This window comes from Amphiura filiformis, chromosome 8, assembly GCF_039555335.1.
Source record: "Amphiura filiformis chromosome 8, Afil_fr2py, whole genome shotgun sequence".
Taxonomy (NCBI): Eukaryota; Metazoa; Echinodermata; class Ophiuroidea; order Amphilepidida; family Amphiuridae; genus Amphiura; species Amphiura filiformis.
In genome coordinates, this window is record NC_092635.1 from 17,418,436 (window position 1) to 17,433,449 (window position 15,014).

At 36.0% G+C, this 15,014-nt stretch overlaps 1 protein-coding gene across 1 annotated transcript; it reads left to right on the top strand.

The window, feature by feature from the left end:
• Positions 1-1,483: 1,483 nt before the first annotated feature.
• LOC140158715 (33 kDa inner dynein arm light chain, axonemal) lies at positions 1,484-14,013 on the top strand. The gene is made up of 6 exons (XM_072181905.1): positions 1,484-1,695; positions 4,992-5,140; positions 8,137-8,306; positions 8,712-8,890; positions 9,673-9,837; positions 11,384-14,013. Exons 1-6 carry the CDS (start codon positions 1,615-1,617, stop codon positions 11,420-11,422), a joined length of 783 nt encoding a protein of 260 aa, XP_072038006.1. The 5' UTR covers positions 1,484-1,614; the 3' UTR covers positions 11,423-14,013.
• Positions 14,014-15,014: the final 1,001 nt, after the last annotated feature.

A 15,014-nucleotide genomic window follows, 5' to 3' on the forward strand; every position in this document is an offset into this window, starting at 1 on the left:
TAGGTCCATTTATAAGGATACGATACATGATTTAGCGACAAGTGACTCATTTCGGAATGCGATCATGAATTTTGAAGAAAAAATAGTTCCCACAGGCTTCGAGGGGACTCGATTCACTCGAACCAACGATTCCACGCGTCGTTGATTATCAGTCCCGGTCTTTACCGCTCTGTCATGGAGGCAGATGAACGGAAGAGTGTAATAATAAAAGATAAATCTCATAATGCTATCTTTTAGCCTTTTGTTTGCAATATTATAACATTTTCAAACAAAATAGATTAGCATTTCTTTGCCATAAAATGTTAGGTTTTACTGTCAGATATATCCCTTTTATTTTTGAGCCGAACAACTACGGCAAAGCAAAGAAAATTGGAATTTACTACCAGCGCACATATATGCCAATACGCACTACCACTCCTTCGGTCATGTTGTGGTACGACCCTTTGTTGTGTATATCACCGTCCCGCACGCCGTGGCGTACTGTGTGTTATGAACATCGTGTATGCGTTCGACTAATAATTCCATCGTAATAATAAAGCGCTGAATCAGCCTTTAATTCAAAATCACGGATTTTGACAAAACTACAGCACTTAGAGTCTTGATTTTTGCAGGGTATATTGGTTTAATATTAAAAGTACAATTTAATCGTGTAAAAAAAGGAATTTTAAAAATTCAGTGAGGGCGTCTTCCTCAGCAAATGTTATAATATGGCTTTAAAATGACGCATTTTGTAAAGATAGATTGGCCGTTTTATGTATAAATAGCACGAACATTTGGAAAAGGGCTCAAACAAATAATAAAGACACTGATACGATGATGAAATTGCATAAGTCGGGGAATATCTCAAGCGTCGCAATGTTAAAATTCTACGAGGTTAAGACATTATCATTCAAATCAACACAAGATATTTCAGCAGTATATGGCAAAATTCTTTCTCTAGAGTGTTTTAGACAGGTATGTGAAATAGCTTCAACAATGATTCGCTGCATCAAACAGCCTTGACCTGAAAAAGGGCAAGAGGTGCCATATTTATGGATTCAGGCTAAATTCAAAATTTGTATAAAACGTTTGGTTTTTGATTGATTACAAAAATTCTTTTTTGTCATTAAAAGAAATTGTATCTGGCATGAATTACACTACAATTTTTATTCCTAGGGCTCTTTAAATATTTTTTTTAATGATAGAGTGAATCCCCTGGCCCTCTATAATTACGCACAAAAGATCGACCCCCCTTAAGAGGGGTCAAAAAGTTTTGGGTTCACGAAGAGGGCGGGATAAAAAATTTTGACATGAAAAAAATTCCACTCCCTCCCCCTCCCCGAAGTATTTCTGAACACTCCGCAACACTAGGTATGTCTTTTTTGAAGACAGTTCTTGTTGTTTAATGGTTGCTTACACTGCGCATGCGTATAATATAACAGTCTCTGTTGCCAGCAGTATTATCATCGCATTTACTGACATTCTATTGAACACAAGCAAACCGCAACAGCGACTGTTTCCATGGAATTGACCCATTGACCTGACAACAACTGCGAAAACTGCTCGTGTTTTCACCTATTTTTTTGTAGAAAATTAATCATTTGTGTATAGTTTACGACAGAAAAAAAGTACATTATGATTCCACCAAACGCTTCGCTTGTAAAATATGATAATCCTGTGCTAGTGAGTCGAAACACAGAGAAGAAAACACCTAGGGTAAGTTTTACTGAGTGATACTGATTTGGTAAAGTAAGCTTAAAAAAGTTTTGGCGATCTTTTCCTTTGCCCACCCTCGCTATAAAGTGACTAAATTATTACTTTTGCATGAAGGTGTACTTTTGCAGCAAGGTTAAACAGTTGCCAAACACTTTGAAGTCGAGGTTTAATGTATTGGAGGGAGGGCAGGACTTCGATAAATGAGGGAAATTATGGGGGAAAAACAACTTTTTGAAAACAAAATTTAAATTACAAGTGAAAACGGCTATTCATGTATTCTGCTACAGTAAAATTAAGTTTTTCTTGGCCAAACTAAAAAAGCTAGTGGCGCCGCGATAAACACACGAATGTATCGCGGTACATTACAGAAGACGGCCAGTGTTCGATTTACCTGGATTAGCATAGCAAAATGCTACTCACAATTTTGGAATTGCTACTCAAATCTGAAAGTGAGTAGCAGTTTTTGCTACACAAAAAAATGAACGAAAAATGATGACTGGCCACTGCATTTGTCTACAAACTTGCAAGAAGGGAGAAAAAAAAAAGATAGATGCAGTTATGGCAGGAATTCCCCTGAAAGTAGGAATGTTTGGCGATGGTAAAAGGTATCCAAAAAAAGCCATAAAATGTGGTGAAAATAATTGCTACTCACTATTTTGGAATTGCTACTCAAATCTGAAAGTGAGTAGCAGTTTTTGCTACACAAAAAAATAAACGAAAATCGATCACTGAAGACAGCATACACGCGCCTTACATTGGTTCTGCGTACACGCTAAAATAATAGTTTCTCGATTATCATCATGAGAGCTCAACATTAGGCACGCAATGACAATTGCGTCGGCGTACAACGCCTACCACACACGCTCTGCATTTCCCGTGGCTGTGCGTGCACAATCAATCGCGCTATTGTGTCATTCCACTAAACTTGCGACATTACGCACATTCATACTCTCAGCTCATGATCGAGAAACTATTATTTTAGCTATACGCTACATCATGGACGCAACATGTTCCAGTTTGACCAAGAAATACTTAATTTTACGCAAGATTTTTTTGTTTGACGCGATGTAACTTTGTTAGGCGGACATAGTAACTGATGCTCACTATTTTGCGGTCCCTGAATATTTTTTACTGGGTTTTTTTTGCTCATTTTTAGACTTTAATCACTAAGATTGAAAAAAATGAGGTGAATATGCAGCGTAACTCGGTAAATGATTAAGTTTGCAAAAGTGAAATTTGCAGTTGCATCACCACTGTTCGAGTTTTTATCACAAAAAGTTTTGCAACTTTTGTAAATGATTAAGGGGGTAGGCCTACTACACCCCTGCCCAATTTGTGCCTATTTTTACATGTTTCTCAAAAATTATAAAGCATTGTTGACAAGTAAGATATTTATAGGGGCAAAGACTACAACTACTGCACTGGAAATTTTATTTCAGCACAGACAACATTTGTGGAGTTACAGTCAAAAATGAGGGAAAACCAATATTTGATCAATAAATCAATAACTACTTGCCTTGAGTTGCTGAATTTTCAGTGCAATAGTTGTAGTCCTTGCCCGTATAATATACATATCTTTATATTTGTCACCATTGATGCGCTATAATTTTTGAGAAAAATGCAAAAATAGGCACAAAATTGGCCAGAGGTGTAGTACCCCCTTAAGTGTGCAAGACTGAAATTTGCAGTTCCATCACCACCGTTTGAGTTTTTATCACAAACAGTTTTGCAACTTGGTAATTTATTATCTAAGATGAGGGAATTTTTCAAAGAAAAATATACTGTGTTTTTCAAGAAATTCACCATCTTAAATAAATGCGGTTTCTGGTTCTGCTTTGTAATTGGCGCCGCCTCCGTAGAGTATCACGCCAATGGAGCCTATGGAGGGTCAGGGTCAGTTAGATGTGCTGCAGATGTGCTTTCAACCTTCCTTAGATAGGCTTAGTTTAAATTGAGTTGTTGAAGTAGATTCGATGGCATTGGGGGCAGGGCGTTCCAGTCGACTATTGTTTTTAAATGTTTCTGTTCTGGCATTCAGATGTTTGTAACATGCCTGATGTATGCGGGTACTCCTCGATGGAATCAGCCTTTTGTTTGCTGCTGTGACAAAAAGTTCTTCATTTCTGGTACAGGTTTGTCAATCTTGAGGCTTTTCTTCTTTCTTGAAGAGTTGGCCATTCAAGTTCACTGAACATAGATGTAACAGCGATCCTGACTTTTTAGACCACCTGAGCTAAATAAGGTTAAACTGTTAATCTATCAAATTAGACTTTCTCAATAAAGTTAAACTTGTTTTCAACTGTACAAAAACATACCGTTTATTCTGTTGATCAAGCTTTGTTTTGTTCCAGAATTCATGTTTTTTTAGGTATTTTTGATGTAAAAGAGCTTGATGCAAAACCGGTGATACCAGCTCCAAACTTTCGTGTAGCACGAGCGCATGATGTACGCACGTTTTGCCGGTAATTTACGCTTCATTTTTCAAGTGCAATTGACATAGATTTTACAGTGTGACGCAATTCTGCATTCATTCAAGATGGCGAATTCTCAAAAAATGTGACAGTTTTTCTGAGAAAATTCAAATATTTCTCAAACTTTTCACTCATCTGGTCATCTTTTCATGTGACGGAAGTGATGCTTATTTTATAAAGACACGTTTCTTGGTTTTCTGATTATTTTCCATTTTCACTTGTTTTCAAAAAGTTGTTTTGACCTTGTTTTTTACCCCATAATTTTCCTCATTTATCGAAGCCCTGCTCTCCTTCAAATACATTAAACCTTGACTCCAAAGTGTTTGGCAACTTTTTAACCATGATGCAAAACTAAACCGTGATGCAAAAGTAAAAATTTAGTCCTTATATAGTGAGGGTAGATCGCCATAAATGCAAATTGCGCCATGCAGTAAAATATTGTCAAACAAGCGTAAATCACGGTCAAAGCGAGTGTAAATCAAGGCTTCAAATGCTTGTGCTATGTGAAAGTTTTGGAGTTTGCATCACCTGTTTTGCATTCAGCTCTTTTATGTCAAAAATTGCAATACAAAAATGGATTTTGGAACAAAATAAAGCTTGATCGAAGAAATAAAAGGTATGTTTGTATAGCTAAGAACATGTTTAACCTTGATGCAAAAGTTTAATTTGTTAAATTCGTAATTTTAACCTTAAATAGCTCGGTGGATAACACTGCCTAAAAAGTTGATTTACTATCCATACGATAGCACTATCCATATGTGCTTTAAAAAGAGAGCGTAATTCTTACTTACTATGTCATTCTGTTTTGCCTTTATTTCATTGCAGGCTCGTGCTTTGAAAACAACAGCACAACCTCCCACTAACACAGGACCAGTACCCAACCCACCTCCTAAGGGAGGCAGTAAGCTACCTCCAGTAGAAGCACAGAAGGCACAGCAAACAGATGAAATCCTCAACTCAATCCTTCCACCAAGGTACATATATCGAGTTAAAGTTAACAATTTCGAATTGATATGTGACCTGCTACCACAAAATCAGCGTAAAGTCGCAAGGTGTTAGTCACTTAAAATGTCCTGGCTACTGCGTTGGTGTTCACTCACCTGTTAAAGCCACTAAGTATGTCTGTATGTCGTTTGTGAATGGGGGCACAATGGGCCATTCACGAAGGATAATATTACTGGTTTGTACAGTACAGGTGGCGGGCGGCAAACAATGAACATCAGGGCTATTTCATTATAAATGACACGTTCACAAAAATGGCTTTTATCATATCTGGTTGATATAATTAGGGTGATAATGCAGTGTTATTAACTTAATTCTAAGTATGCCACAAACTACAAGCTACATGAGCATTTTTACAGAATTCTGTCTATTTTTTGTATAAAAAATTGCCAAAAGGTACATTTTAACCCAATTTTGGAGTCCCATTTCATTTTGCCCATGTATTCTGAATAAATTCTTTGAAAAATTAGGTACATTCTATGGCAATGTGCTTGTTGCAATGAAAATATGATATGTGTGGAACATCATGCAAGTTGAATGGTGAAAATTGGTGCAAAAATGTTAAAATTCAGAGATTCTTGCAAAATTGGCATTTTATGTTAAATAAAAAATGAGTGTCCTCTCCAATTCATGCCTCCATTTTTGTTAACATTAAAGAGGAAATATAAACCCTTACCCTACCTGTATAATCTGTGTTATATTACCAATTGATGGGACAGGGCACTGATTGAGGAATTCATTTATTTTACATACAGTAGACCACTTGTTCTTGATACCACAGTTCCGCGTTAAAAATTTGTCCTCTCCAGAACTGAAGTTAATTACTAATTGTTGAAATAAGAAGGATTATATCATAGAATGTGAAATTTGTAGAGGAAGAGTGGTCTTCCTTCTACCAAGGTGGCACATGATTTGGTATTTGTTGCATTTTTGTAAGCCTGTATCCACGATTCTGTTTGCAATTTAACAAATGTCCTCTCCAGCACAATTATGTCATTTCCATGAATTGGTAAACAAACTAAAAAATAAAAATTTCAAAGAGCCAAACCCACAAGAAATTTTTGCATTTTATTGCAAATTATGCTTACAAACCACTTTAGTGTTCAAATTATTGTCCAGTTGTTGAGAACACATATGATATTATTCTGCATTGAACTTGGTTAGCTAAAAATTGCAATATTCCTAATTTAACCAGAATATTAACCCTGTTTGTAGTGGATTTTAAATGCTGGGGATCTTTTATGCAATAATATTGATGCAATAATATTGATGCAGCTATTTCTAAAGTTAAAGTATGCTTTATTATGTGTTAAAAAATGTGTCCTATCCAGAACAAATGACACAGGAGGGGTCTTTTATTTTAGGTTTTCCATGACTAGTACAACAGATTGACGCAGAATACTCACTTATGCATCAGTGTAGCTATTGGGCAGGACAAAATGACTATTTCATGAATTTTTCATGTGAAGATAAAGTTTATCCTTAAAATATGTAGTAATTTTGCACCATTTATCTGGATTAGTATCAATTTACTAATTGTTTTATATTGAAACTGGCATATTTAAGACACTGAAGTGTAAAGGAACATACAACAATTATTACAGACTAAATATGAATAAGTATGAACCCAATGTTGGTTACATATACTCTTTCAAAGTTGTGTATTAAATTGTTTAAAAAATGTCCCTCCAGACGGCAGCTATGTTTTACACAGCAAAAATTCAATTTAATTTTTTTAATGGTTCCTGAGGGTTTGACGCTCTAATATTTTGAGAATTATCGACACACCATCTGAACTTTGAAATGATAATGAATTTGCATGAAATAAATGAGTTTGAATTTTGACCCCTTTTGGGACTCAATGTTGTCATTTATAATGAAATAGCCCATCAACTAATAGTCAGACCAAATATCTCAAAAATACCAGCTCAACAAAATGAGTACGGTATAAAGTCGTGGCGACTTTACGCCGATTTCGTGGTAGCAGGTCACATATATGGGATTGGTCCAATTGGTAGTAGATTGGTAATAGTAAAGTGATAAACAGTTTTGATGAAAATGTTTCTGGAGAACTGAGGTGGTAATAATGGTTCACCCTCATTCCCAATAAGAGCTATTTATAATAGTTGTTCATACGTATTATTATGTGAACTTCAGATGATGCAAATGTTATCCACCCACACACATGACCATACAGGTATTCTCCCCTGAAAGACCAATGTTTTTGGACAATGCAATTCCGAAAGACCCCTGAATTTTACACAACAGCGCATTGAAAACCCTTGATTTTGGAAATTTCAGCTCTAAAAGATCACTAAATTGCTCATTCTTCACATTTCTGGTTTATTCAAAGTGATTTTCAACCAGAAAGCCAAGAAAACCCTTCATAGCTCTGAAAGACCGTTTTACCGGTATGCCATCAGCTCTCAAAGATCATCACCCCCCAGTTCAACCTCTTACCTCAAAGTGTGCTTTTTTGTTGTTTTGAACAATGTCACAGGGCCTAGATTTCGACGAGAATCACAGAATCGATTCTCGTAATGATTCTCGTAAAATTCGGTTGCGAGAATCAACTTCTCTTATTGTATCATACAGTAAGTGCAGTGACTACGATGGATTTTGATTCTTGTAAACCAAGACATCTAGGCCGTGATTGACACACAAGAAAGTTTGGCCTTTTGGGGCATATATTACCATACCCTGCCTGCAGTGCACATTGCAATGAAAAGAACAGATTTGTTCTGTGATGTTGCAGATTATACACTGTGGTACAGTAGTAAGAAGTGTAATGTTTGATATGGCTCTAGGGAATAATGGAAATATAATTTACATCTGAGTGCTAATAAGAATGTGATTTCTTTAATTCCTGTCAATGCCAGATATGGTTTTTGGCAGTGTGATTTACTACTATTTCTTGGCTTTTGTCTTCTTCTTTAACAATTTTGAAAACTTTCAAATATTTCCACAGGGAGTGGACTGAGAATGGTCAGTTATGGGTTCAGCAAGTGTCCAGTACTCCAGCCACAAGACTGGATGTTGTCAACCTACAAGAACAGCTGGATATGAGGTTACAGCAGAGACAAGCCAGGGAGACTGGAATTTGCCCTGTTAGAAGAGAACTTTACTCACAATGTTTTGGTAAGCTTTGATAAAGTGTGTATCTACTGGAAGTTTGTTGTTTTTAAAATGTATGGGTTGCTTAAGTAAAATCAGCATGTAGTTTCAGTTCTGCAACACTCTGTTGTGTAGCACACACACTTCCAATAGGTCCTAATATGTAGGTGACTATTTATGATGAGAAAATTTAACGCATTATAAGAAGCAACTTTCTGTGCCCTGTAAATATAGATCATTATATCCACTCTGTGCATGCTTTAGTCATCAGTTGACAATTACCATAACTATGGTGTGAAAGTTACAAGCTGTCCTTCATTCACTTGCCAGGTATTATCATGGATTTTGAATTGAACATACTGACAAAGGCAAACCGTACCCAGTACCACCATTTCATTTTCCTCTATTGATGTTTTCTCACATTTGCAGATGAACTAATTCGTCAAGTCACCATTGAATGTGCAGAGCGCGGTCTCCTTTTACTAAGAGTACGAGATGAGATTCGTATGACTATTGCAGCGTACCAGACCTTGTATGAAAGCAGTGTTGCTTTTGGTATGCGAAAAGCACTACAGGCAGAACAGGGAAAATTTGACATGGAAAAGAAGGTATGGTTTTGGTATATGAAACTTGGATTGATGTCCAACTTTTGGATCATCCAAATTGTGATATTGACAGGTGTGATGCAAAGTTTGGAAAATATGCAGTCAATATCAAACTATCTGTTAACACAACACACATTAATATTTTTGGAATATTCCAAGAAATTATAATGCAAAGTTTAAATCTTTTAAAACTTCAACATAAATGTTGCGTGGTATCAAAAATCACACGTAAAGCTGTAAGCACTTGATCATAATGTCATTCTTGGCTCAAATGTTCTTTGGAAAGTTAAAATATAACATATTTGCACAACATAAAGAATTAAAGTTAGAAAGCGTCCAATTGCAGAAGTCAAAGTTTTCTCGGACAAACTGTTATTCATCTTCAGTGAAAGCATGAATTACGTACATGTAACACCGTCGGATTATAGATAATGTGAACTAAATTTGATGAGATATACAAACTTTAGGAAGCGGTGAGCGAGTATGAAAAAAAGCGCCTGTTGATCAAACTTGAATGAACTTAATTTATGCACGCATTATGTAATCGTTCGTTTCTTCGCAACCAGTCAACCGAATCAAATAAAATTTTCGTATGTGATGCACAACAAAATAGGCTATGTGCTACATTTTAAATTTTTGATTCTGATGTCTATTTCTCGATTTACATTCAATTTTATTCGCTCGGTAATTTTTTCTGGGACACCCTGTAGATCCAATAATCAATCTCTTTTATAACAACAAATGTAAATTCAATTTTGTTTCTTATTCACAAATGACTGATCTAGATTCAAGAATTGGAAGAAGACAAACGAGAGCTTGAGAGACAGGTCAACGAACTTAAGGCCAAGTGTGATGCTATTGAGAAGCGTGAGGCAGAGAGACGTAATGTAGAAGAGAAGAAACATGCTGAGGAGCTGCAGTTCTTAAAACGAACCAACCAACAGCTGAAGGTGAGCGTGCCATATTAGCATCTTACTATAAATAGGGGAATGTTGTATCTATGTATGTATCTATCTATGTATGCACATAAAGGCTCCGTCAGTTTCGATCCAAATGTCACCAAATTCATACGGGAGATCGAGGAATATACGGAGACGGTAATGCGAAAATTTGGTTGAAAACGGTCAAGAATTTGCCTCAAAATCAGTGAAAATGTGGTCTGTTGCTATACTAGGTAAACAAAAAAAGGAGTCAGTTACTAAGCTAGCCCTGCGCGTCGCACAGGCGTATCTAATGCCAAGCCGCTCGCGTAGCGCAGCGATACCGCACAGGTAACGCAGCACTACGCCATGGCACGCGTAAACGACGCAGAAACACGTAATGAATGATATTAACGACCGTAGCGTAATAAATACGGGAAAAAGATGTGTGTTAAAAAGTACAGACAACATGAAGAGGTAGGCCTACTATAAATAAAAAAGAAAACAAAATGAGGACAAACAGGCTGTACGAGTATGTGGGTTCTTCAGGAAATGTAAGAAAAAAAGCTATAATAAGATCAGGAAATTTAAATAAAAAGGCTATTAAACTGAGGACAGAATTAAATAAATAACATGAAAACGGGAAATCACAAGCTATGCAGCAAATAAAAAAAAGAAGCTAAAAGGGAAATGTAAGATAGGATAGATTTAGAAAATAACGGGAACGGGATTGAATAAATAAAAACACATGGTCAACGGAAAATCGCAAGCTTTGCAGCAAAATTTTTTTTAAATGGAACAAAATTGGCCCATGTAGAAGAAACTAAAAAGAAAGAAAGATGTTCAAATGGAAACGTAGGCTTAAGGAGGGTCAGGTTCAGATAAATAATTTACTCACCTAGCGGGGACCCGCGCGTAGCGCGGGTGTCCTGCTAGTTAAGCATAATAGATGAATCCTGATTCATTGCTGAGCATAGAATTGCATGTGCATGGATGCTTTACCATCTTGTTCTGCAAAAGTAGATTGATGAGGTGTTCATTACTACAAAGTGCAAGCCTTAATTATGTCTGATTGAGAACAGGTTGTTGTGCCATCAATGGTCATTTTCTCCTTAGATTTACATATTGCATCCTTTATACAAAGACTCTTGAACACCCTTAAAAATATACAAAAAGACTCTTCAACAATGAACATACATTGTTATGTATACAGAGGTATTTAAATGAGTCATTCACAAACCAGAACTCATCCTTTAGGTTATGATGCTCTCTGTAACAAAACTGTAAGAAAGTTGATGTTTACAATGATATCAAAATGCGTATTTGGTTGAGTTGCAGGGCGCAGCTAGAATCCCTAGCATAAAAATCTCAAACTTTTTTTTTTAAAAAGTGGGGGATGAGGCTATGGCCCTTTAATGATTTGTTTTGAGATGTAAAAAGTGAAACAATATTTTTTAGTCTTTGCCATTTTTGCTGGCTAAGTGGGGAAAAAAAGGTTCCAAAAACCTGCAAATCCTACATAACTATTCAGTTTTTACTTTGACTAACAATTGGTTTATGTTTTGTTTATTTTCAGACACAATTGGAAGGAATTATAGCCCCATCAAAGAAGTAGGAGTCTAATAAATATTATAATTCAAATGTGTAAATACAAGAGTGCCTTCTGTACATAGGACAATGGCAGGTTGAAGCAGCAACCAATTCCTCAAATCTCTAGGTTAGGTACTAGTACCTATGATATCAAAATAAAAGTTTTTATTATTATAATAATTATTATCTATTGAACATATTTCATAATATTTGTAAATATGATAATTTATGTTCATGTTCAATGATACATGTACCGTATTCATTCCATTAACCGCCCATGCTCCTATAAGCACCCATACAGTGACTATACAACAAGTTAACTGATATTATTAACTGCCTATATGCAAATTTGGATCATTGTCTGAAACATACGGCACATTGATGATGATGGATGAATATTTTGGGCTATTTTTTACGTACATACAATTATGTTAACAATGTAAAAATAGCGTCTACCAAAAATAACTTTGGCTATGTTCTATAATCAAGGTAATTGTGATTATAAAAAATAGCCTGGGCGGTTAATGGAATGAATACGGTAATTAATAAACTTGTTTGCCCTTTTATATGCAAATTTACAATTTTCACATGTATGTGTGTAAAAATGTCCACACCTGAGTATATAAAGCAGCAAAGGGCAAATTAGTTCATTAAAATATCATACCAGAGGCTTTCTTGGAACCTGGTGAATATTCCTTCAGTTGAATCCTGAAACATCAGGAAGTGGTGTAGTGTTAAGGTTGCCTTCCATCCAATTCCTTTTATCAAATTGTACAGCTTCCAAACTTATGTCAAAAAATGGCTAATAAATTGAAACAATGCTGTAAAAACATAGTTTTCCAATAGTGCATTCTCCCACTGATACTTCATTATACAATATTTGTACATTACTTTTGTATGTGATTTCAATCCGTCCACTTCAATAACTAATATTCCTTCCATCTTTTTACAATACAATGTATCAATTCCATCCATTCAGTGTATCCTGCCATAACGTGATTGTATTTTATGTATGTTAGTTATTGTGTCTTTAATAAGCAAAATGTAGAACATTAGTATATAATTTATTGACTAATTGTACTAAGTCAAATTTTGAATCATTTATACTGAAAATGCTAGTAAGCTATAGTTTGCATACCTTCCTCGAGTCAGTAAAGTGAAATCACATTTTGAGACTTTCTCAAAAACTGTTAATTTGTGCAGGAATCTGTTACGCTAGTTAGATTCCTTGCATCATTTCCTTTCTGAAAATGTATATTTTTAATCTTGTAGTCATTACATTTAGAGATACAATAAAAAGCAATATCTAAATTACTTAATCGAGGAAGGTATACAGATTACATGTATAATATGTGATTTTTACAGAGAAACCATCTTGGCCTAATAAAAGTCATGATAATTTCAATGAGACATTTTGGGTATCTCCAACAATTCACTCTTCAACAATACACAGAAGCACTATTGTCGTTGTCAACAGTAACAGCATACATGAACTAGGAATAGGAAATCTCTGCAAGTAAAAGTGACCTCCTCAAATAGTAAAGGAAGGATAATGGGCCATAATTATTGTCGTGGCCAAAATAGCAATGATACAAATTCAAAAACTCCACATCCAAAATGTTGCTACTTTTGCTGAAGTGGATCATGCTTCAATTGTGTTGTTTTCATTCGATGTTGATAATGGGCTATTGCATATGAAATACTCACTGCCTATGGAAGACATGACCTTAATCTCCTACACAGAGAGTGCGATTTCAAATGAGGTTACCTGAATGAGTGATTCCATTTGAAATCTGCACTCTTGTGGGAGATTAAGTTAGTATCTTCCATAATGGTGTGTGGCTTTCATGGTGCAATCCATATGCAGAACGGTTTGGTCTTCTTTCCAATGATGTAAACGAGACTTGAAAAAGTACAATTACCCAAAAGGGTGCAACTTGCTAGACTTGAGTCCAGTCCTCATTTACGGAGTTTAATGTTGGGGTAGGAAAGTTTTGTAATGAGACTAGTAGAGTTGCACCCTATTCGGTAATTGCTCCGTTGATAAATGAAAACAGGTGTCCAGGACACACACTTGTTTGGACAAATATCTGGGTGTTCTCTAGATGCACAGATGGGTGGCTGGGTCATATAAAACCGGCTTCTCAATGTTATATTCTTCTTGATTGTTGCATTCCAAACAACTATAGGGTATCTATCTACCCATCTCATGATCATTATAGTGTTTAGCAGTGCACAGGGGGATTTCTTGAATGGCTTAAACTTTAAGTTAAAGCATGTAATATTACTTAAATATTTTGAAATAACTTGTGTAAATAAAAGTTGGATGTTGAAGTATAATTGGTTTCAGAATTTTTCTTGCAACATCTACGTAGTTTGTCACAAGCAATATTCGTCACAAATTAATTGTCACAATGAATAACCTCAGTATAACAAGAGCACCAATGGCGCTGTGGCTCTACTTTTTCGTAACAGTGAAAGTAATTGTTCTTGACAGATCACATTCAATGGGTACATCTCATATGCAGAGCATATAAGAATACATCAATCAATTTAGGGAATTACTATTTAGCGACATGAATCGAATCGGGTGGAATTGGATAGAAATGGGCCGAAACTGATCAAAATAAAATACATAGGCCAATGTCAAGAATAGTGTTGTCTGTTTATACTAATTTGATCTCAGTTGACCCCAGGTGACCCTGAAATGGCCTTCCAAAACTTTGGCTCTAAATAGTGACTGTACCCACAAGGTTTCATGCCTATCCAACAGTTTTTACTCATTTGACCTCAGATAACCCCTGGTGACCCGAAATGACCTTCCAAAAATGTGACTGCAAATGTTGACTGCATCCACCAAGTTTCATGTCCGTCCAAAAGTTTTTACTAATTTGACCTCAAATGACCCCTGGTGACCAGAAATGACCTTCCACAAATTTGACTCCAAATGTTAAAACAGACTGTACCACAAAGTTTCATGCCCATGTGACAGCTGTTACTAAATTGACCTCAGATGACCCATGGTAACCCTGAAATGACCTTCCAAACATTTGGCTCTAAATGTTGACTGTAGGCCCTACCTACCATGTTTCATGCTCATATAACAGTTTTTACTAATTTGACTTTAAATGACCTCAGGTGACCCTGAAATGACCTTCCCAAATTTGGGCTCTAAATGGCGACTGTACCTGCCAAGATTCATGCCCATCCGACAGTTTTACAAAGATGACCCTGGTGACCCCAAAATGACCTCCCAAAAGTTATACTCCAAATGTTGACTGTACCCACCAAGTTTCATGCTCATCCGACAGTTTTTACTAATTTGACCTCAAATGACCCCTAGTGACCCCAAAATGACCTTCCAAAAATTTGACTCTAAATGTTGACTGTATCCACCAAGTCTCATACCCATATGACAGTTTTTACGAATTAGACCTCAGATGACCCCAAAATGACCTTTTAATAATTTGACTCCAAATGTTGACTTGACTGTACCCACAAAGTTTTATGCCCATACAATTGTTACTAATTTGACCTCAGATGACCCATGGTGACCCTGAAATGACCTTCCAAAAATTGGACTCTAAATGTTGACTACACCCACCAAGTTTTATGCC

Excerpts from the sequence above, each read along its gene's own strand:
- LOC140158715 (XM_072181905.1), top strand. The coding sequence starts at position 1,615 with ATGATTCCACCAAACGCTTCGCTTGTAAAATATGATAATCCTGTGCTA. Across the intron at positions 5,141-8,136 it reads AACTCAATCCTTCCACCAAG|GGAGTGGACTGAGAATGGTC; the intron begins GTACATATATCG and ends ATATTTCCACAG. Across the intron at positions 9,838-11,383 it reads GAACCAACCAACAGCTGAAG|ACACAATTGGAAGGAATTAT; the intron begins GTGAGCGTGCCA and ends GTTTATTTTCAG.